The following is a 24,645-nucleotide window of genomic DNA, read 5'->3' as shown; positions in this document are numbered from 1 at the left end:
CTAAATTACCCGGATAGCCCATCAAACTTGCTGTGCTCACCACACTAGCCTTTCCAGTTAAAATTGGCTTTTCAGTGGTGTCAGCAGAGAGTGGATATGATTGCTGAAAATGCATGAATTGTCAGACTCCTTGTAGGAATGCCCTACAATTATCTATCTACTTTTATTATTATTATTATTATTATTATTATTATCATTATCTCCATAGTCAGTCTGTGCATTGTCTGTGTATGCAAACAATGTTACAGAGACATTTCTTAAATACTCGCATCAGGTTTCTGATGTTTCTGTATTGAGAGCAACAGCATTAAGCCATTTTACAGAGAAGGTTAGAGTGCCTGAATGGGTTTGTAAAGATAATCATTGTCAATCTCCACATATGTCTTTACATATGATGCATACTCAATATGTCATTCATGCTATTCTAACCTTGTACTGTATCAAAAGGCTAAATTCTTGCATCTATCCTACAGGCTTCAGATAGTTCCTAGATAGATAGTACCTAAAGGCAGATAGGACATACAGTACACCTGCAGGCACACAGGAAAGGTAACACACCTGCAGATGAACGGAACAGGTAGTCTGATAGCAGCCATGTCAGTAGACAGTGAGGTATCCACACAGAACAGTCCTGAACAATTAAGTTCAAATTAAGGCAAAACCAAATACATCAAAGTCATCAGTTTCAAATAAGGGGGAAAAGGGGATTAGTATATATATAATGCAGCAATGTCTTATTCCAGGTCCACAAGCCAGTAAGACATATGACACCTAACCTATCACCCAAAGTAAGGCCCACTCGCTAGACTTCCCCTACATACACACTCGCAGCGAGGTCATTAAATGGAGGTCCAGCCTCCTCCTACACTCACAGACATCACACAGAAACAGCAGAAGACATGCAATGGGGCACTCTCACAATGCATTTGAGTGAAGCTCCATATGACATTGTGACCTAAAGGATAGAGCTCAGCTCTTAGCCACTGGCTACAGTAAGTGGATGCCATCATCCTTAACTCCAGCAAGAAGTGGATGGCATTGACCTCACTATAGAAGGAAGTGGATGGAACTGACTTCGCTTCAGCAGGAAGTAGATGCCATCATTCTCAGCTCCAGCAGGAAGTGGAAAACATCCCAGTGGAAAGCAGAAATGTTTTTGCACCCTCTGCACTGCTGCTGGCCTCACTTGCCTTGAAGCCTTGAAGAACTGAAGCTCTTTTGAATTAAAGTATTAACATCCCAGCTCCTCTCCACTGTGTCCTTCATTAAGGAGTATGTATAAGAAGTACACAAGCAGCTATAGAATAGAGTGTGTGTATGAGGAGTATATGAGCAGATCCAGAGTAGGAAGTGCGTATGAGAAATATATGCACAGATCTAGAGTAGAGAGTGTATGTTAGGACTACATGAACACATCTAGAATAGGGAGTGTGTATGAGAAATATATGAGCAGATCTAGGATAGGGAACGTGTAGGAGGAGTATATGACCAGATCCAGAGAAAGGAGTGTGTATAAGGAGTACATGAGCAGATTCTGAGAGGGGATTATGTAGGAGGAGTATATTCAGATTCAGAGCTGCTCTGCTACCAAGGGAGGGCCACCAGAGTTCTTGAAACAGGGACAAAGACAAAATTCTGCAGGGTACATGTGGATAAACTGATGGTGGATTATGTCAGCCCCTCTGGCAGAGGGACTCTTATTGGTTGCCTGTGAGGCAAATTATGAAAGGGATTCTTATTGGTTGCCTGTGAGGCAAATTATGAGAGGGATTCTTATTTGTTGCCTGTGAGGCAAATTGTGACAGGGATTCTTATTGGTTGCCTGTGAGGAACATTAAGACAGAGGCATTCTTACTGGTTGCCTATGAGGCGCATTATGACAGAGGGATTCTTGTTTGTGAGGCATAAACACTGTAGTGTGTCTGGGTGTAGGGTACATGTGGATAAACTGATGGTGGATTATGTCAGCCCCTCTGGCAGAGGGACTCTTATTGGTTGCCTGTGAGGCAAATTATGAAAGGGATTCTTATTGGTTGCCTGTGAGGCAAATTATGAGAGGGATTCTTATTTGTTGCCTGTGAGGCAAATTGTGACAGGGATTCTTATTGGTTGCCTGTGAGGAACATTAAGACAGAGGCATTCTTACTGGTTGCCTATGAGGCACATTATGACAGAGGGATTCTTGTTTGTGAGGCATAAACACTGTAGTGTGTCTGTGTGTGCATGTGTGTGGCCTTGGACAGAGAGGATGCTGGGACGCCGGTGACTGAGAGAAAGAGGTGGAGTGGGAAGGTCACTTGTTCTCGATGAGCGTCTGGACTTTGTAGACCAGGTCTCGGGCTAGTGCTAGGACCTCTGAGACATTGTGCCGCTCTGCCATTTCTGTAACAAAATGTGAATAAATCCCTTGCCACATGACTGGGACTCATCTAGTTCAGAACTATATTTACACTGTGTTATTTACAGAACTATATTTACAGTGTGATATCAACTGTTCTTGTTCTTCCTGTCTAATGATTATCTGTTAGACTGCTAATGTTGTTATATTAACCGTTGAAGAACTGATAAATGTATTTGCGGTATGTATGTTGTTGTTTTACTCACCGTTGAAGAACTTGATGATGTCAGTGAAGTCCATGTTGTTCTCCAGGATGATGTCTCTGTAGATCTCCACTAGTGCCAGTGCAATGAAGAGAACAAAGTGTCCTGAGGAGACCTGTCTGGCTGCCCAGATGGTCTCCCACACTGAGAACACATCCTCATACACCAGCTCTGGGGGCAGGAAGCAAGGCAAGGGGTCAGGAGGTAACACAGTTCCTACCCAGCCCCAGTATTGAGGACACATTAGCTCTGACTGTAGCCCCACCCAGCCCCAGTACCTCGTTTGAAGTCCAGCAGGAACCAGCGGTAACAGAAGTAGAAATGTGTATAGTCTCCATTCTGCTGCATCAGCTCAAACAGCTCTGAGTCCAGAATCTGAACCAGCACACAGAAAGGTCTGGGATCAGTCAGGGATCACAGGCTACCCACAGGTCTGGGTGCAGTCGGGGATCACAGCACACACAATCCGAGATCAGATAGGGATCACAGCAGGCAAACACTGGGATCATTAAGGAATCACAGCACAGAGAGATCTGGGATCGGCGGGGCATCATAGTAAACATACAGGTTTACGATTAGACCTGTGCGTGAGAGTATGTGTGCATGTGCATGTGTGTGTGTGGGTGTGTTCATGTTCATGCTTGCGGATGTCTGTACCTGGATGAGGGAGCGCATGTTGGCAAAGTGTGTGTCCATGACTCCTCCATGGGGAAAGTTCTGGTTCATCCTCTTCATGAGCTGGGAGAAACAACTGAAGGCTAGGGCCTCTGAGACACAGACAGAGAAAACAGCATTACAGGCTGCAGTGAGACAGGATGACTTCTGACTACAACACAAGTCTGGTGGGAATACATTAAAAAAACACAGCTATTACCCACATTAAGCAAAACATTACCCATTACAACTTTTACCCACATTACTCACCACATTACTCTACATTATCCACTACAGCCATTACCCTTAGTAACCACTACATAACCTACTAGTACCATTACCCACATTGCCAACTACATTGCTTACTACCGCCGCTACCTACATTACTCACTACAGTTATAACCCATATCACTTTCTACAACCATTATCCAAATTTAACCACTGCGTTCCCCACATTACGCACCCAAAAAGCAGACTCACCATCATCAAGAATTACCAGCAGAGGCGCCAACAGGTCACACATGCCCTGCACATAACCGATGTCCAGATGTTGCCACACATAACTACAGAGACAAAAGGAGCACGCAGGCATCCATGAAGGCATGCAGAGGGGAACTGATAACTTTGAAATTTGGTAAAAAAAAAAAAGTTTTATTTCCCTATGTTCTATTTTTGGATATAATATTTTATTCCAAAAAGCTATGCCACTACGTTTCCTTTAGCTCAATGATACTGTATGTTTTCTTTTAAAACTCGCCACACAGTTAAATAATAGTGCAGTTGTGTGGTTATGGGTTACACGGCTTTCAGCGACCTGCAGCGCTGACCCTTGGTCACATTTGGGTGCCCTACTCCTGATTTATAATAGAACAAAAATAAAAGGACAAAGAAGTTAGCTGTTATAAGTACATATTCCTGCTTGTTATATGGCTCTAACCTGACTCTGTGAAGTCCCAACTCATCACTTTTTTTGTTAACACCATACAGGTAGTATCTCTCCACATTCTTGTGTATGCTGCAGAGTATCTCCAGGTCCTGCTTACCTATGCATGATGTTACACTGTTTCTAGGTAGCACTTACCTACACATGATGTTGCGGAGTTTGTCCAGGTTGGCAGGGGTGAAGTACCAGTAGGTCCGGTCACACCGTTGAACATCCTTTTCAATGCGATGCAGGTTTACTGTGTACAAGTCCAGCAGCTCTTGCTGAAGCACAGTGCAAGGAAGAAAGCCATAGTCACATCCATGCTAATACTGTATTTTTACAATGCCTTTACCGGTCATAAATCAGACCATAGAGGATTCAGTCTTCTCCTATGGACATGATGTTACAGGCAGGAGTTACGTTCCTGAACACAAGCAGGAAATTGATCTTTGTTTTCCTGCTTTTTAAAACTTTGCCACTGCTCTTTTTCTGTCAGTCTCACTCCCTACACTCTGATCAAACATCTGGACTTTGTGTAAGAACACATTTTAACAGTGGCAATTTTAAAAATGGCAGAGAGCAGATGGCTTTCAACTAGACCTTTGTGCATATCGCTACACATAAGCCACCTCTACTCACATCAATATCTATGCCTCTGCAGATTGTACTGAGCTGTGCATTATACTGTCCATACCGACGTCCTGAACACCTGAGCAGGTTCTGCTTGACCTTGGGGCACTTACGGAGTAGGTCGTTCCAATGGAGGAGGCTGGAGAGGTGGCATCAGTACCAAGCTCCCCACAAATGGCCAGGGAGTCAAGCTGCGGGAACAGGCTTTCCATCTCAGGCTCCTCCTCTGACAGGACAGGCTCGCTGACCTCTGAGCTGACGTCTGGCTCATCTCTTCTCTCTCTCTCTAGCCGCAGCTCCAGTACTGGAAGCCCAACCCCTAAAACCTCTGCCCCACCTCCCAAATGTGTGGTCTTTGTGGGGGACAGAGGACGGATGGGTTTCTGATGGATCTCCAAGAGTACCTGCCTGTCCCAGGATGCCACTGACACTCTGCCAGTGGGAATCTCCTCCATCTCTAATGCTGAAGGAGAATCATCTGAATCGTCCACTATAGCTGGACATACTTTGGTTTCCATGGTACCAGAGGATATCTTTATTCCTCTTGACTGAGGCTCCTCCATTTCCAAAGTAGTGACCTCCTCCATTTCAAACATTTTAGTGTCTGTTGATTTAGGCTTTATCCCTTCCATCTCAAGTACCTTAGCTTTTCCCGTGTCAAGAACTATGGGTTTGTCTGTCCCAAAAACTTTGACTTCTACAATTTCCAGAGATTTGCTCTCCTCCATGTCAAAAACCTGAGACTTGCCTAATTTTGGAGATTCACTCCCTTCCATTAGAAGACCCCTGGCCTGCCCCATTTCAAAGACCTTGCCCTCTACCATTTCTGTAGATTTGGCATTTGTCATGTCAGAATTATTCACATTTCCACTTTCTTTACATTTGATCTCTTCAGTTTCAGAAACAATTGTCTCCTCCTTTTCAGAAATTTTCATCTCTTCCATTTCTTGTGCTTCTGTGTCCCCTGTTTCAGAAACCCTGATCTCCCCTGTTTCTGGGGATTTGGGCACCCCTGTTTCAGAGACTTTAGTTTCCGTAGTTCCTGAGGATTTTGTCTCTTCTGTGTCACAAGTTTTAGCCTCTGTCACATGCGGTAATTCAGTCTCTTCAATTTCAGAAACCTCAGCCTCTCCAGTTGTGGATGAGGAAACTTCTGTTATTTCACACATTTTAGCATCTCTAATTTCTTGAACTGTCATCTCCTCATTTTCTGAAAGATTACCATTCTCCACTTCTGGTGCTTTGGTCTCTTCAAGTACATTCACATCTGTCACTTCAAGAGATTTAGTTCTATCAATGCTGGTCTGTCCTATTTCTGGGGTTTTACTCTCACCAATGTCAGAAATAATGGGCTGCCCCATTTCAGACAGCTTAGTTTCCATAATTTTAGAAGCCTTAGTCTCCCCCAATTTTAGAGATTTGGTGTCTTCTGTTTCAGAAGCCTTAGCCTCCCCTATACTTGTAAATGTGGCCTCCTCTGTTTCAGAGATCTTAGCAGCTTCTTCGATACCTGTAGATTTGATCTCCTCTGTTTCAGTTGCCTTAGTCTGCCCCATACTTGTAAATATGACCTCTTCTGTTTCAGAAGCCTTAGTCTTCTCCATACCTGTTGATTTGGTGTCTTCTGTTTCAGAAGCCTTAACCTCCCCTATACTTGTAAATGTGACCTCTTCTGTTTCAGAAGCCTTAGCAGCTTCTTTGATACCTGTAGATTTGATCTCATCTGTTTCAGAAACCTTAGTCTGCCCCATACTTGTAAATGTGGCCTCTTCTGTTTCAGAAGCCTTAGTCTCCTCCATACCTGTTGATTTGGTGTCTTCTGTTTCAGAAGCCTTAGTCTCCTCTATACCTGTTGATTTGATGTCTTCTGTTTCAGAAGCCTTAGCATCCCCTATACTTGTAAATGTGACCTCTTCTGTTTCAGAAGCCTTAGTCTCCTCCAAACCTGTTGATTTGGTGTCTTCTGTTTCAGAAACCTTAGCCTCCCCTATACTTTTAAATGTGGTCTCCTCTGTTTCAGAGGCCTTAGCAACTTGTCCCATACCTATAGAATTGGTTTCTTCTGTTTCAGAAATATTGTGCTTGTCATTTTCAGTTGATTTGGCCTCTTCCCCTGCAGAAACCGTAGACACTCTCATCTCTAAATCTATGCTCTCTATTGTTTCAGAGTTACTGGCAGCTGCTCTTTCAGTGACCTTTGCTACTTCCAAGTTCTCAGACTCTCTTGTTTCTGGGGTTTCTGATCCCACTGCTGCATCTTCTGCCCCATTGTCACCAGAGATGTTGTCCTCTCTCTGTGATGTGGCATTGGCTGGAGGTCCCTTTTCTTTAGGTGGGGTGTGGGGCTCAGCTACTGCTGGGAGAGTCTCTTCAGGTTGGAGGCAGGAGTACAAGAGGACGGAAGTGACGGGGAAATTGCTGGATGGAGGATGTCCGGATTCTGGCGAGGAAATCCTCTTTTGGAGAGCTTCATTGGGGAGCAACCCATTTGACAGAGGCTCGTTAGGTAGCACCCCATTTGGGACAGCCTTGCTTGCAGGCACCCCATTTTGCAGAGCCTTGTTCATGGCTTCCCCATTTTGCAGAGCCTTGCTTGTAGATACCCCATTTAGGATTTTGGACACTGATTTGCTGTCTTCATTCTTAAGCTGCATTTCAATCTGATCCACTGACTCAAACACCTGCAGCAGAACAGAGGTAGGCAACCTGGCTAAATACACTGCAGTCTGAGTCGTTACCATTCTTGCAAACTCCAACTGAATGATTCAAAAAATAAACTGCCACAGTAGCAGATGCTCAGGCCTAATTCCGCCTTTTAAAATTTACCACAGCACAGCTGTCTCACTTCCTAACCCAGCAATTACGTATGAATGATGTGTACTGATTCAGGATTGGTGCTTGCGGACAGAACACATGCACATACTCCCAGAAATTAAAATTATAAAGTCTGCTAGCATGAACAATGCGAGAAGCAAGCACAACTAACTCTCCTTCACCTTGTATGAAACTCAACTTAAAATGGCTTCTTAAATACTATGGTCCACATGATCATGAGCAGTGCCTCTTAAGTACAAAAGTAATGTGATATTGGAGTGTGCTTCAGAGACCATCAACCATATCCTACAAGCACAGCCCTCTTAGTCTCCTGTTAAAACAAAATCCCGGCCCCTGGGTATGAAGCCTATGAATTGAGTGTCCACAACAACGCCATGATCCCACAAGCCAGGTGCAGCTGTTACCTGAGTGCTGCTACTTGAGCTGCTCTGCAATCGCCCACGACCCTGTCTGTCTGAGCTGCTGCTCTGGGAGGACTGGAAGGGGCCATGGAGGCGCCCCGGGCAAATGGAAGAGTCATGGCACATGCGGAGAAAGGGAGACAAAACAGAAGTTGATTTTCCTTTATGTGAAAAACCCATCTGATAGCTGGACTGTTTATCTCGTAATGGAAAGTTGTGTTCTCTGCCCTGAGACAAACATGCCACACAGTGACCCGTTAACACTGTCGACAACAAAACCGCAGCAGACTCACCTCTGTGCTGACAGTGGAGTCGCGGTGTGTCGTCTTCTGAGGTACTTTGTCGGAACCTCCCCCAGAGAGGCACCTGGCCAGAGCAGCCGCATGCTGCTCCTTCTCTCGTTGCCTCACGATGGCCTCACAGCCCAGCCACTCACTCATGGTCTGCTCATAGCACGCCCGTACCTGCTCATCCACCTACATGGGGTGGACAGGCGCTCAATGGTTTACATCCATTCTCTCTCCTCTGCCTCTGACATCCCAAACAAAAACACAGACACACCCCTTATCTTCGTGCCTCTGACTACTACATCAAAAACAAGGACACACCTCTTTCCTATCCGCCTCGGACATCCCAAACCGGTAGTGCCCTAACAGGAAGGGCCAAACCTCCCTGCGCAGCTCTGGCTCCACCCCACCGTAGTACACCAGCCTCAGTAGCTCTGCCTCCTCATATGCCTGTCGAAGAAGAGAGGGCTGCAGCCAATCACAGAGACACATTTATATGCACACATAAACACACACATACACATACTCCCAAACAGACATGCACTCACTCACTCACTCCCTCACTTGCGCGCAAGCACGTATGCAGGTACACAAACACACACACACACACACACACATACACACAAGCACCCTCACAAACACACAAACCTCACCCCACACACACACAAACACAGGCACACAAAAACACGCTTTCTGAAAACATAGCCATATAACTGCACAGCTGCCATGAACTGAGACTTGCTGAAAAATTTCCAACTCACAGTGCAGTCCTGGAGGAATTGCTGCCAGACCTCTGCAGAGAGGCCCCCCCCGCCATCGCAGGGCACATCAGGGTACACAATGGTGGGGTTCACCAGGGCGGACAAATGGGTGCGCACAGTGGACAGGTGACGACAGTACGCTAGCCCTGAGAGGGATAGATACATAACCTGTACCTGACAACTTGTAAAGCAACAACTTATTTAAGGTAGCATAAAATGTCTGTCCTACTGGCCTGTTTTTTTATTTTCTGTTGTGATTTATGTGATTAAGTGGTTACACGTTGTTCGGCCTTTGGTCATGAAACACTTTTACAAGTTGAATGAAGTAATATTGCCAAAACAGGCAGCAAACAGGCAGCTTCTAATGTTTTCCCTGAAACTTCAATTTCAAGATCGTCACTTTCAAACTCCTGTTAGATGTTAAATGTTAGAAATGAAACATGATCAACCAACAATTGAGGCTTAACCATCACAATACCAGTACATTTGGAAAAGGCAGGTGTGTGAGTCATGTGACAGAAGTGGATGTGTACGTACAGCCATAGAAAGCCCGTGAAATAATCTGATACTTCATGGTGTCACAGAGCAACTTCAGAGGGGCCCTGCAAACATATATATCAGAGCATGTTTGTACATTTACACACCATCAGCCACTCTGCACTAACACAGCACCACAAATACCTTTTAACTATACTCCAGTCAGTCTAACTACAAGTGAATCTACATGCCAGTGCCATCACATTACATCACATTACATGCATTTAGCAGATGCTCTCATCTAGAGTGACTTCTGGCACAATAGAACATTCCTGTATCCATTTAGGTTAAATGAGCAACCGTGTCAGACCTGGCTAACACTCACAGACCAGTGAGTGTGAGGATACAACCATTCAAGCCCTACTACAAGTTAAGTTGTGCAACATGACTAGGCAATGGAAGCCAAGTACATTACGATACATCAGTCACTAGTGCCAACAGTGCCAACAGTGCCAAGAGCTAGGAAGGCCTTATGCCAATTATGCCATTATTACATTATTGAGGTTTACACCAGGACACTGCTCCTGACCTGTCGTGGTTGCAGCCATTGGCGGGCATGCCATCAGAGGAGCCATTCTGGGAGCAGGATGAACAGGAGGACTTCCTGGGCGTGGGCTGCCAAAGCACCGCCCCCTGATCCATCAGATCCGGAGCTACTGTACCCCACAGCACAGCCGTACCATCATCACCATCATTATCATCATAACAACACGTTATGTCTTATCATGCAGACTGTACACTGGCTGCAAGCAATAAACGCAAACTCCTTCTTGGGAGGGAAGGGGGATGGGAAAATGAGGATCAGAAATAACATTTATGCATTCTTAAAAGGAAATGTGTGCACATGCACACAACACAGTCAACAGACAAGACACATCACATGAGAAACAACAAAATAAAGACAGTGGGTATTTACATATGTGGCAGTCAGGAATGTAAAAAAATGGTCCAGGCACTGACAATACAAAATATTGCCACGTAGGAAAAAATTACAGGTAAAAAGAGATTGGCAATTCATTCAGGAGCTGAATACTTTTTGAGATAAATGAAGAAATTGCACTTTTGGGTCTTATCAAAAGAGTTTGGTTCTTGTAGGGGATCAGCAATTATATTTTGAGCAAGACATAGAATGTACTGCTCAGATAAGGCTATAACATTTAGAAAGGGAAGGCCAGAGACTTGGCAACCAATATTCTATTGAGTTTTTTCTGTTTTGAATAGATAAAATAATCACATAATTATAATGATCACAAAACATCAAATAATCACACACAGATACATTCAGCAGTGAAAAAAATGTGTATGTCCAATATGAATATACAGTATGTGGCATGTGTTAAAATGTAATACACACTTAATGCAATAATGCAATAATGTATAAAAATGCATGTTTCTAGTACATGCCACAGATTTCACATTATAAACATTCCTTACACAAGCTGTGTCTCCCTGATCCTGTCCTCATCTCGGGACCAGACTGACTGCAAACCAAGAGGTCAATGTTGCTGCCAACAGGTCTCTGTCTTTCATGTGTGGCCCCATAGATGGAGTAATGCTTGCAATACAGCAATCCATTCTACAAAAGCATTATGCCTAGTCAAGGCTTCCCACCACTCTTCATAACAAAGTGTTGTTACAGATTTGGCCCCACACACGATAAGCAGCCTTCTGGCAAATTTCTAGCAAAATGAAATCATTTCTGATCAGAGATGTTTGCCGAACCAGACAGCACCTTACTAAAGAGGTACCTCTGGTGCCTTAGCCCTTCCATCTGACATGGGAGTGATCGCAGGGTGCCGTCACTTACCAAACTCTGATTGGCTGCCAGGGAACAGGATGCGGAAGACATAGTCTGCGGCTTCATCCTCTTCTTTGTCAGAGACCGACTCAGACGATCCATGAGGACTTCTCTTCCGGAGTTTAGGGAAAACCTTTCCCTGCAGGCAACCATTTCTGTTTGAGCATCCCAGGCTGTAGTATCACACTGCCACACTGCTGACCTGCCCACTACTACTGTAGTGCTATACTGCCACATTGCCTATATATAAGTCTGTGATTTCTAGGTCAGCAAAAAGCTAAGCAATATTTATCAACTGCGTAAACAGCATAGAAGGACACACAGATATCAGAACACATAGAACATCCTCACTGCTGTGCATACAGCACTGTGAACCCTGAGCGGGTCATGTTTATCATACACATACTTTGTGCTGATATTGCAAATAAGAAAATCCACACTTTGGGATTGATGGATTGAAAATAAAGATGTAAACCTCCACACACCTTTCCTCTCTGGGACCAAAGGGGCGGGTCCAGCTGGCCATGGGGGAGGAGTCCTGTCTCCAGGCAGGACAGGAACTGCAGCAGGTGGCCCCCCCTGGGGAAGCGGAGTGGGGGCAGCTGCACTCCATCCTGACTCACAAGCACTACTGTGCCCCCACTGTCCACTAGGAACACACACACACATTTATAAGCATATATACACACATATACATGCATTGATTACAATCAATGCCACTACATGTGCATGCAATTTGACTCCTGAAAATGAGCCACGGAGGAAATTAGAGGTAAAGCTATATCGCAGTCTTACCCTGTTGGTGGCAGTGCAGATACACTATCTCCTCCAGACGGATTGTCATGGTGTAGTCCCAGTAAACACTGCAAGAGACACACCAAACACACCTTTAACCAAGTAACACACACACCTTAAATACACATTTAAACTGGCAAAACACACATATTACAATTACTTTAGCTGTGCCATAAAAATCTAAATCTTAGCTGTGACACTCAGTTGAAGTTTTGAACTGAACATACTTCATACATTATAAATTTTTGGGAATGTATAATAAATTTGAAAATATATCAAATCATGTCCCTGTATGCAGACAACTGTAATAAATGATGTATGTTTTACCATATGTGAAGCATTGCATTGACTGTCTCTTTAATTTCTTGTCAGAAATCCCCTTTTCTCCAGAGGTCAGACAATGCTGTGGGTCTCCTACCTCCTCTCATATTCCACATCTCCAACAGAGCCCTTCATCAGCTGATTGGGCGTCCATTTCAGGGTCATGACCTCTGCTGTTTGGTGGAGAGAGAGGTACCCTGGGATAGCCTCCATGTCATCTCTCTGCAGGAAGAGGGACGTGACCATGTGACATTCAGGACACACCGAAGGAGCAGAGACTTAAAAAACAGCAGAATGCTGGTAGAAATAAAATTTCTTGTTAAATTGACAAGGAGGTTTGTTACATTTTATTTGCTGGTGTTCAGCTCCATATGACCTGGAGCCAATGTAAATAACTGAACTGGGGTCAGTACCGGCTGCACTAGGACATTGTTCTTGCCATACAGCAGCGTTGCTCTGGAGTTCTGGTGCAGCGACTCCACATAGTCCCGAGCAGAGAGCAGCGGCCGCTCCTCCATGCTGCCACTGGACTGCCTCTTTTGTATCTGCACACAGACACATACACACACACAGCATTCAGCACAGTGCACTTCACTCAGTCATCTTAAGTACTGTGCCCTTCACTCTGTGCACAGGCTCTGGCACAGTTGATATTCAGTGTGTTGCTGTGTTTGAGGGGAGTGCACAGGGTTTGGCGCAATGAATATTCAGTGCGCTGCGGTGTTTGAGGGTGTTTGGTACATTGCTCTCTTGAGGTGACTATGTTTTGGATTCTGGCAGATATGAAGCACAGTAATCAGTTCAGGATGTGTTATAGACCTTCCCAGCCTAGCACCTACATCTCTTCCCCCAACCCTGCCCTGCCCTGCCCTACTCACACACAAGGCGGGGCGCTTGGTGGGGGAATCCTGCCTACAGAGGGCACTGTGAATGCGGTGTCTCTGGACCAGCTCGTCAGCAGATGGATCTGTCCAGAAGTGATCAGCAGTCTTCATCTTGGTGTACTCCAGCGCACAGGGTCCCACTGTGGGAGACAGTGGGCAACAGAGACTGTCATTCAAATGCACTGTCAATGGAGTACCGACGCCACCCCCCCCCCCCCCCCCAAATCAATACAATGCCGCTGAAAAGATCCCATTAAAATTCTCCTTTATTCAGACAGTCACTGTGCCCTGCACTAAATCACAGTGACCGTTAAGGCAGCACAACCCAGTTACAGCAATAATAACAGCATGGATAAGACACCCCCCTCTGTTAGAAGAGAAAGTCAAGGTCACCCATGAGTATAAACTCTGTGGCTCTGTGGTATTAGTTTCACGACAGCTGCTACATTTCTGTATGAATCATAAAGACGAGAGTTCACACACACATACACACACACACACAATAAACACATTCCCATATAATTTTAAGGGCTGATGGGACAACTGGTGATGCATGTAAAAGCGATGAGACTACACAGACTATTTTTTCAAAAAGAGTGCTTTTGGACAAGACATCATTTAGATTCACAACTACAAAGACTTGATCTTTGTCAGGGTTTAGCCGTTTTCACAAAGCATTGCTGCGGTTCAAAACAAGCCAGAGTGACAGGTGTTATCAGGCAGTTGGTAGCATCCTGTGAAGAGGAAACTCATGATCATTACCCAAGAGAGATGCGAGGATGGGTCCATCCACTGGGTCCATCAGAACCGCCTCTTTCTCATAGAACTTACTGGAAGAAAAGGAAAGAGGCATATCATGTAATATTCCTTGTAATATAGGAATATTAATCCATGTAATAATACTCTACAGCAGGATGGGGAAGGGTGATTCCCAGATACTTGTACAACCAGCTGAGGAAACCCAACTAAGGTGCTGTTTTTTTTTAATCTAAATTAGAGGTCACTGTCCTACCATTATTATTACATATTATTATTATTATTATCATTTTGCTGTGGCTTAATTTCTTATTCATTATTGTTTGTGCATTATGAAGTTATGTTTTATCTTTATCAGTAAATCTTCTGTGATATGATGATTTTCCTATGACATCCATAGCATATTTTCCGTTGTGTGGAGTTACCATACAGCTAAAGTATAGTATCGTGGATTGACTGATCAACTAATAAATGAATCAATGGCTCAATCAATCAGTCTATGGATCAATCAATCAATGTAAATCAATCCTACTATACAATGAATGCATCTTCATTGATTGACTACATGGTTGCTGCATTAATTAGCATTGTCTGATCAATAGAGCCATTTTGATCAGTGAATTGACTGAATAATCCATACCTGCTGTTTTCCACTAGGTAGAGGACCACCTTGTCCAGGACCTTCTCCATGAGAGCAGTTCTGATCCACAGATGCCTGGCTGCCTGGGGGGACACGCTGGGTGACTTGGTTGGTTTCTGGGCCACCTCATGGTTCCGTGAAGCCTGGTTCCGTCTGCTGCACACCCAGATCCACACAGGAGAACAGCAATGACAACTCTGTGCACTTTCTCTGTGCAAACACTGCCTTCAGTACACTGCCTATCTGTGAGTTCAGTACCGGGGGTTTGCACAGTGCGTGACCACAGGGGCCCACCGCTAGAGTTCGGACAATTTTTTTTTTTACGACCGCCATGTTAGCTAGTTAGAAGCTGGTACATGTCAAATGATTTAACAAAAGTAGATGGCACACTTCCTTTCTAGAATACACATATATATACATAGACATGTACGGAGATCCACTTCCTCGTATGAAAGTTGGGCGTGGTGTGCTGTGAGTGTTGTGATTGGTGGGGGGCCTCACTTGTTGTCGATGATCTGCTCCAGCTCCTGGGCTTTCCTGCAGAGCTGTAGGGCAGGGCCATAGCTTTTCCCCACCTTCAGGAAGAGTGCTGCCACTTTATTACTGCGCAGGAAGCCTGCAGCTCTCCGCTTCAGTCTGTGCAGCACACAGGCCTCCACTGCAGCTGTGACAACACACACACACACACACATCTGTATGCATATGTATGCATATACACATGCCTCCACTGCAGCTGTGATCACACACACATATGTATGTACACATATACACATGCCTACACTGCAGCTGTAACACACACATATGTATGTACACATATACACACACCTCCACTATAGCTGTGACAATACACACATATGCACACACGCACGCACACACACACACACACACACACACAATTCATGAAAGCACTTCTTTATAACTCCATATTTTTCATATTCTGTCTCAGCCTCTTTAAGCTGGCATTGTGAATACTGGCTTTCCTCTTTAAGAAGCACTGTCTGCCTATGACAGCTGGTCTCTATGGCCAGGCTGTGCTTGCTGTGTATACTTTTTTTTTAATTTTATATTTTGACCCTGGTCAGATATTCAGTGCATTCTCCTTTTATGGCTAGATGTTACACCATTTTGCTTTGCGGTATTGTGTTTCCCCATGAACATTGTAGTTTTGTGTGTGTTTTGTTATATTTTGGTCCACCCTAACTGCATTAGTCTGTATTGTGCTGTCCAGATGTTGTGCGGTGTTCGTAGGTGGTGCAGTGATGCGAGTCCAGCTGGCTGAGGACACTCTTCTTCGGACTCAACTTTTGGCAGGTTCTAAGATGCTCTAAGATGTTCTGCACATCCCTGCCATAAAAGGAGACACAGCTCCTCCCACTCTCTCTGTCTGAGTGGACCACTCAGGAGCTATTTGCTAAATGACTCCTGTTCGGGAGTGTTGTAGAATCTATAATGATCTGTGCTATTTGTCAAGGCAGTAAACTGATCTGCAGATGTAAGTAATGAATGCAAAAATACTCTGTAAATACATGCAAGAAGGTTACCCCTCTTACCCCTCTCGTGCCCAGTAGAAACACCAAACTTTTTCTGTATCTACCAGTATACATGAATGTAATCTTCAGAGACTGAATCCAATTTTGGGCCTGTATTAAGACCACTGAAATACCAGAATCCCCACTATTTATAGGCATTACAGTGGTCAGTACACTGGCCAAAATAAAACTTTGTTATTTTGTTTTTCAGGATGCTGCTTATTGGAAAGCCTTTGCAATCCCTCAGGGCAGAAGAAAGACAAACTGACATAGACTCACCACAGAAGGAGATGATGTGACTGCTGTCTTCATGCACAAACTTTCTGGTTACAGCCTCCTCCATGATCTGCTTCACCTGACAGTCATACAGACAATTGGGACAGACAAACAGGCCATCACTCTCCTAAATAAAGGCAATGTGGCTCTTATTTTCTGCAAAGCCAAATGTACAGAGTGCATAAATGTGTGCCTGTGTGTAAGAGAGAGAGAGAGAGAGAGAGAGAGAAAGTGAGTCTGCATGTATGAAAGAGTGTAATTGTGAGGGTATGTGAGGGTAAATGTGTAGGAGAGTGGGTATATGAGAGTATGCATGTATCTGAGTGTGTGTATTTGTGAGAATGTGAGAGTGTGTGTGTGTGTGTGTGTGTCTGTCTGTCTGTCTGTCCCTGTGTCTGTGTGTATGTATATACATTAGCCCATATGTTTGTGTTCACAACATAAAATAACCAAGATACCTCTGCTGTTGAAATTTAAATACAACTCATTTTCCCAAGGAGACTGTAAGAGTTTCTGAGGCCTGCTTACATTTGCCACGGAAGGTGACATTGCAGTTAGATTGAATGCCACCCTAAATCAGCTAATATGAAGGGATAGTGTACTTAGCTTCTTTCATGCTATTGTCAGTACAGCCCTATAGGCCAGCCCTGAGTTGTGGGTGGAGTGTAGTGGTATGCCCACATACTCTGTTATGCCCCCTCTGTCTCTTTTACACCTACTTTGTCTCTGAATTTGTCTAATTATTTAATCTGAAGTGGGTGCACCACTGAAATATACCTGGGCAGCTGATCAAGCAGCTTACTATCACTCCCTTCATGAAATGACAATGTGTTCTCCCAATGTACTATTTTATGACCATAGCAGACTACAAAACAAACACAATGCCACCTCTCACAGATAAAGAGCACAGCTTTACATGGCTTTACATGACTACAGGCGACAGTCAGCCAACAATGTTTTGATGCTTGATGCTTTGAGTTTGCTCATGTATACACAGAAAGAAGCAGTTTGGCTATTATGGGGTCAACTGAGGTTAAAATGTTATGGTTGCGATGGTCACCGAGCTTCCCCTATATATTGTGAATAATAAATCTCTTGTCTTCTTTTATGTCAGCAACTCCTAAATACATGATACTCAATAAACAAGCCGCTGTGCATTTGCTTTGCAAGGCGTAGTATAATCATCACTTTCCTCATGTGTGCTGTGATACTAAAAGTTAGGAAACTATTTCTTAGCAAAAGCAAGAAAACACAATTTTACACAAACCTTTAGACAGGTAGGTTTACACAACCATTAACAATTACCAACCATCAACCATTACCTTACTAAAATAACTAAAAGAAAAGGAGACGAGAGACAAAGTCTCGTGTCCCAGAAAGATTTCACAGTAAACCAGAGCACAGAAACACATTGCATCAAACTACCATACAGCACAGAAATATCTACCTTTTTTCTACTATAATGTAAAATGTCAGGCTAACACTGCAGCTCAAATTAAACACAATGCACAGCAATGAGGCTTTCCATTAGCTGCACATTAAAATGTATCTATTACAGCCAGGTTATGAGCTGTGAGGCTCTGTAGAGATATCTGAATACAGATCCTACTGCTGATGCTGTGTGACTCATCCCTCAAGGCTTGGCTCTGTGTTTTCTGATGGCTTATTCTCCTTCAAGTACATTCATTTTCTCCCCATTAGTGACATGTTTTTTTTTCTGCCTGACTGTAAAATTGCCAAAAGTAGACTTCCATGCAGATCTTTCCAAACACTAATCAAGTTTGACATTTCCAAATGTATTAAATTACATCTATTTAGGAGACACTCTCATTCAAAGCAGCTCCTATGGATTACAATTTCTATGTGTGATCCATTTATACAGCTGGACATTTAATGAAGAAATTCAGATTAAGTACCTTGCCCAAGGGTATAATAACAGTGATCCATCTGGAAATTGAACCAGCAACCTCTGGTTTATGAGCCCTGCTCCCTGTGTACACTGGGTGACAGCTATTACTCACCATCATTTTTTGAAACTGTTACTAAATTCAATAAAAAGCTACTTTTTTAGTCACATTAAGCTTGGTTTTATATCTCAAAAGACATGAAGTCCAAAGAGTGACACAGTAAGCCGGGAACTCCCCTGGCTTTCCCATCTTCCAGCAGATACAAACGTCCTGACTGGTGAAGTATAGTGTGTGGAGTCACCTCAGACAACCTATCACTGGATAGGCCAATCAGCAACATGTAAACACCACTGGAGAGGCCAATCAGAAAATGCTGAGGATTGTGATGTCCTCTCAAACACAAACTACTACTGCAATGTACACCATATGTACTACTGTAGATACTCCTGGCAGATCCTGCTACCCTTTGAAGCTCAGATAAGTATGTTTTCAACAACAAAGCCAGCACTGTGTGGGAGAGCCATATCACAGATGCTTAAAATAATGTCTTCTGCAGCTGATAGCACTTTCTTCCCTTAATCCTACTTTATTCCCCACCACCTTTGCCTTCACATACATTTTGTTCTGTCAGGGTATGTAAAACAATGCTCCCTTGTTTGTTTCCATGGGGATTTATGGAATAATCAAGCAGATCTGCAGTTGCTGAATCACACCAATCCAACCACTGAAGCTAAATCAAGGCCTGACTAATGGCTTGATATGGCAGACATAGCACTTAATTTCATTTGACTTGCCCATAATAATGCTCACACTCTGATAAGATGTAACTGTATCAGTCACCAGTATTTTCAGAAAAGACACCTGCCTGGAATTTTTCAGTCAAAGCTTTTGTCATTAATCTACTGCATGTACTCAGGCATTTGTTTATAAAATGTGCTGCACAGGTCCATTAATTTTTATATTACAGTAATACATCAATATTATCATCTATTTCCACAACTGGCTGTCCAGATAAAATCTGGATCAGTGGTTCACAGCGCATCCTGTGAATAGGCAGCTAACGGACTCCTCCAAGTTGGCCAAGAAGGCAAGTTAACTACGATTAAGCCGATCAGCTGATGACCTTGAGTAAATTATTACTGACTTGCTTATCTGATGTCCTTATCCAGGAACACCTAGCCAGTTTAGACTTTTTTTTTATTCATCCATCTACACAGCCAGATCCTTTCACTGAAGGTATTCAGGTCAAATACCTTGCTCTGTGCTACAAAAAGGCAATCCCTCAACAGGTTTGTGAGCCCAGAACCTTTTGGCCACACATGCACTTCCTTACTCCCTCTGTGAGTGTTTTACCTGGGTGGCCATAAGTGTGGAATGAGCCTGGACTTAGCCATGTGACACGCTCGCTCAAGAAGGCAGATCAGGCCACACCGGGACCCTCAGCCATGCATTCCAATCCCAAACCTCTCTTCCAGCATCAGACTGGTGGTCAGTTTTTGAACTTGCTCTCCGCATTCACCTTCCAACCAACTCTTTTGGCTATTTAGTAGTGATGACAAAGTAAGATTTCGGAAAGATATTAAATTATCTTTAAAAAAAAAAAGATTAATTAAAGCAGTGCAAAAAATTCATTATTCAGCAATATTTCGACATGTACCTGGATTATACCGTAGGCTGTTCCGTTTGAAAACGCAATGGATCGGCCAGATGGTTATTTGTGCCCGTTCTGTTGGGAGTGCTATCGAAGATGCAGTATCGTACCTAGTAATATTTGATAGAGCTGCCAGTACATGAACACTTTTAATCTCCATTTTTTCTTCATAATTGGTATCTACAAGAGGCCACACTGCACCCCTAAGAATACCTTAAAGCCGACTCCAAACGTTCGATCATGTTAGACACAACAGCACCTGTGCAGCGCATAAAAGCAATATGTCTGCACGTCAAACAGCTACGTTGGAGTCATTTATGTTCATTTCATCAAATGAACATAAACCAGTCACGTTTGTCTGTGTTTTACATACGCTTAGGTTTTTATTTATCAATTCCGCACTGATGAAGCGTAAATCGCACCCACCTCCTTCTTGACGTTGCGAAGCAGTTTTTGTCGCGTCTCCGCTTCTGAAATGCCACGAAAACAACAGCACATTACAATGCGTTTTATGTCAATATTCTGCTAGTTAGTTGTTTACTACAATATAAGATGTTCAATGACTAAAGTATTTATTTATTTATTTCCTCTCACCTGCCATTGCGGTTGCCATGGATGCAGTCGCACCAGTTCAGCTCCGCTCTGCTCTCCACGGCTGCCTACCCCCCCACCGCGCGCTTACCCCCAGTGTACTGAAGATGCGCCGTTTAGTCAGCCCTAACGGCACCGCCCCCGTGCGTCACTTAAAGCGCCACAGAAAACAACAAGGCTGTGATCAAGAGGGGCAAATATGTTAACGCATAAGTTAAGTCTGCACGTGAGAGCATTTCAAGTTGTATGTTAACACAAGTGTTATAACAGTTGCCATTATATTCTGTACATGAATAATACTGTAACACAATTTCAGCAGCTTTCACTCAACACAGTTTCAAGCTATTTAATTAGGTGTTTGCGTTGCATTGCTGTCCATGTTCGCTCAATGCACTTTTGTATGTGCAATATAATGTGGTAATATTTCAGTGCATCTGTACGGAACATCAATAACATGAGATTCAGATACCAATTTAATACAATCAGGAATGGACTGTCCTTTCAGTCTATAAATTTTTCCTTTTTGCATCAGAATAGCAATGATGACAAGGGCTTGCTGGTCCACTTTGTGTTTTTGTTACAGACAGCATATCATAAATTGTATTTTTCCATTTTAAAATACCATCACCAAGTACAACAACAAAAAACAATTATGAAAATATTGAATGCACAAATGAAGTCATTCTCAAACATTTTAACATTGATTTTACTAACAAAGCATATAGTACACAATAGGGAGCCTTTCCTTGTAAAATCCATGTTTGCTGCCAGATGTTACGCATGCCTGCAGTCCACATTTCCTTATTTTATGCAGTCATTTTTTTGATAAGATGGAGAGACTTCGCTCTGTCAGTCCATCCTCCTACAACTGTTACTACTAACCTCAGACAGAGGCATGTACCTGGCCAGGTACCAACCAATATGTGATGCAGAAGAGGATGGAGAAATGGTTGCACACAGGAAGGCATTATATCTGAAAACCCGAACTTCTAACAAAGGTTATTTAAATAACGCAGGCCTTTGTAAAACCCCACCTGGCATACTTTTTTCCTGTTTGTAGACCTACCATTAAAAATATTAATTTCATGTTGAAAATCATTTCATAACACCTTCAACAACATCAGAACCTTATCCACAACCTAGCAGGTGAAACAATAATTCTGAGATGTAAGGCACAGCTCTTACATCATGTTCATAATAGACCCCAGTTTTCCCAGCAGCTCAGATGCTTTGTTAATGGAATAGGAGTTTGAGCACCTCACCTCATCCCCACATCATCCACATGCTAACTGCAAAGCTGATTCTGCAGTCACAGATAAATGGTGCAAAAAGACAGTGCAGGACACTAAGAACCCCTGCAGGGCCATGTCCAGTGGAGCAATACTGAAGGCAAGGACAACAGTCTAGCAAAACCTCTTAATATTTACTTCCCTCTAAAAAATGAGTAACTGGAGCTATGTGTTGCGCAAAAAAAAAAATGCACCTATATCTATCTTATATTTTAGATTCTTCAACCAAAATGTATTTAAAGTTTTTGTGAAGATATTTACAACTTCACTAGTTATATTTGTCTAAGAAACAAATTTCAAGCATTTAAGCATAAGTCTTTACATCAAAATGTCTTTGAATGCATGTTTCCCATTACCTTAATCAGGTTCGTCCAAACTTTTGACTCAAGTACTATACTTGAACTAAGTATTGGCATGTCCATTCATATTGAGCTACTCAACTGGATGCTGGAATCTTGGAGAACTAGGGACTTTGAAACATTGTTCCTGTTCATGTAAGCCCTTCGCTGTAACATTTGTCAACTCATTTGAACAGTCAGCCTCTTTTTTCTCTGGGCCTGTTTTCTTCTGCCCCCAGAGACTGTCGACAACCCCTAAAGGACTTCTTTTTGGAATAGGACAAAGGAGCTGTTGCCAATGACTGACATTTATGAAATTTCAATAACTGTGCTACCCTGTTCCAAATGAAATGTTCATTGTCCTGATATAAGCCTTTTGCCTGTAGCAGGCCAAATTTATATTTGTACAGCATTACTTTCATAGTATATTGCTAGTATACAATTATTTAAGTTGTTAGCATTCAGCATAAACTGAGGAGAATGGAAATGTGTTCCTTGTTAAAGAACTCTAACCATGGAAGATGTCAGGTGAGTTAACTTGCTGCATAGAGCCACCTATAGAGCCATTAGTATATTGCTCTAATCATTCAATTTCACTTTGTGAACTTCTCAACGTGGCTTAAGTGAACAGCACCAATGTCTGTGCTCTGATGTAAACATCTAAAATGACAGTGGAGGCTAGAAATGAAAAGTAAACTCAGTGCTAGTTAAAGAACATACATCTCTACCTAGGTGAAATTTTACTGAAATTATACTGCATATTTTCCAAAGAACAGTGATTCATGTCACTCCTTGAATTTGTGTAACCGTGATATGCTGTGCATACACAGTTCAAAAACATCGTGAATTCTACATGTTAAACCCCATGTTAAAATGGTTCTTAAGGGATAACAGTTTCCAGATACCCTTCCAGTCAACCAATTAAATTACTTCTTGGCATTTAAACCTTGAGATGCGCCTTCAGAACCATAACAATGTATTGTCTTGATATTCTTCCTTGAAGAAAGATAGCATGCAGGGCTGTCTTACCTAAAGGAGTGCACAATTTCAACACAGTTTGTGTCTGTTTTCTTAAAAAGAGAGGAATTTATTTTCACATCAGCAATTCTCAGTTAACATATTTTGCAATGTAGAAAAAGTATATTCTCACATTTCTATTTGCATCATCAAGTTAAGTTTCTAAGTTCATATTGTATTTTGTACAATATTGGTATCATGGTGGATCCCAAAGGACATTACAGGACATGTGGAAATCTATGATTCTATATCTAAATGGTTCTAACCATCTTACATGCTATAGGTTACACAAACTTGTTTGACACTTTTGTGAATAAACCTATGATTGAGGCACACTTTTGTGAATAAACCTATTCTTCTCCATTGACATCAGCTGACATCTGGAGGTTAATTTTTATTACAGGATTCTATTTTCACGTTTTTTAACCATCGAGGCTGCTCACTGAGAAGGCATTTTATTGCAACTGGCTCTTTCGGTTTGTCTTTGGCTACTAGACAATTGCTTCGTTGCTTTACATATAATTACAGTTTATTACTGGGTCTTCTTCTCATGAATGTCCTCATCCACTATTGGTTGGACTGACACTGTGAAACTATCCGTCAGATGACGTAACATGGTGACACTGCACATAGTGTCAGCCTGTGTCACCTCCCTTATGAGCAACCAATGCTTCTCCTACTGCATTTAGAATGTCAGGCTGACATTGTTGTGTACACTCATTCATTAGAACTTCAGTTTTAACTGGCTGCCTCAAAAGAAGGTTTGCATCTGTTAGCAGTTTCAGGCCAGTATTTCAGTGTGAAATGCGAATCTGCCAGTTCTGCTACTTAGTAATGTTCTGCTTTGTATACATTAAAGGGTTGTAATCACTACATATAGTGAGGTGAGAGGATTGGGAGAGGTAATCTCAGAATCGCTTCGTAATGGCCCACTTCAAAGCCAAAAAATCAAGTTTCTAAGAATTAAGATTGTAGTTTATTTTGACAGGAGTTTTGAGTCTGTGATGCGTGGAGAGAAAGGCCTGGGGTATTGTAGGAGAATGTCCTGTTCAGAGAACTGCAGGGCAGGGCTGGCATTTGGATGCAGCCAAAGTCCCTTGTCCCTTTTATCTTTGTATTCACATAGAGGTTTATCTGTTTATCTGTGTTCAGTCAGAGGCTGCACAGAGATTTCTCCGTTTTGCTCACGATGACAAAGGTCCTGGCATATGCAGTCTTATCG

At 42.9% G+C, this 24,645-nt stretch overlaps 1 protein-coding gene across 1 annotated transcript; it reads right to left on the bottom strand.

Moving 5' to 3' along the window:
- Positions 1–1,317: 1,317 nt before the first annotated feature.
- On the bottom strand, positions 1,318–20,859 carry LOC118777704 (small G protein signaling modulator 1-like). The gene is made up of 25 exons (XM_036528816.1): positions 20,783–20,859; positions 20,615–20,658; positions 16,634–16,709; positions 15,327–15,489; positions 14,826–14,981; positions 14,192–14,259; positions 13,424–13,569; positions 12,959–13,090; positions 12,643–12,767; positions 12,225–12,292; positions 11,915–12,078; positions 11,439–11,568; positions 10,161–10,287; positions 9,632–9,696; positions 9,095–9,240; positions 8,655–8,783; positions 8,340–8,522; positions 8,050–8,121; positions 4,924–7,491; positions 4,337–4,461; positions 3,736–3,818; positions 3,259–3,368; positions 2,880–2,976; positions 2,605–2,772; positions 1,318–2,382 (listed from the first exon to the last, which is right to left on the bottom strand). The coding sequence occupies exons 1-25, from the start codon at positions 20,799–20,801 to the stop codon at positions 2,294–2,296; spliced, it is 5,253 nt and encodes a 1,750-aa protein (XP_036384709.1). The 5' UTR covers positions 20,802–20,859; the 3' UTR covers positions 1,318–2,293.
- Positions 20,860–24,645: the final 3,786 nt, after the last annotated feature.

This window comes from Megalops cyprinoides, chromosome 5 (genome assembly GCF_013368585.1).
Source record: "Megalops cyprinoides isolate fMegCyp1 chromosome 5, fMegCyp1.pri, whole genome shotgun sequence".
Lineage (NCBI taxonomy): Eukaryota > Metazoa > Chordata > Actinopteri > Elopiformes > Megalopidae > Megalops > Megalops cyprinoides.
The sequence above is the reverse complement of the archived record's forward strand: the minus strand, read 5'-3'. Positions and strand labels throughout refer to the sequence as shown.

Bases quoted from the DNA above. Each gene is read 5' to 3' on its own strand.
- LOC118777704 (XM_036528816.1), bottom strand. The intron at 13,570-14,191 runs GTAATGATCATG...TGTCTCCCACAG, and splicing joins CATCCTCGCATCTCTCTTGG to TGGGACCCTGTGCGCTGGAG. The intron at 7,492-8,049 runs GTAACAGCTGCA...GTTCTGCTGCAG, and splicing joins GCTCAAGTAGCAGCACTCAG to GTGTTTGAGTCAGTGGATCA.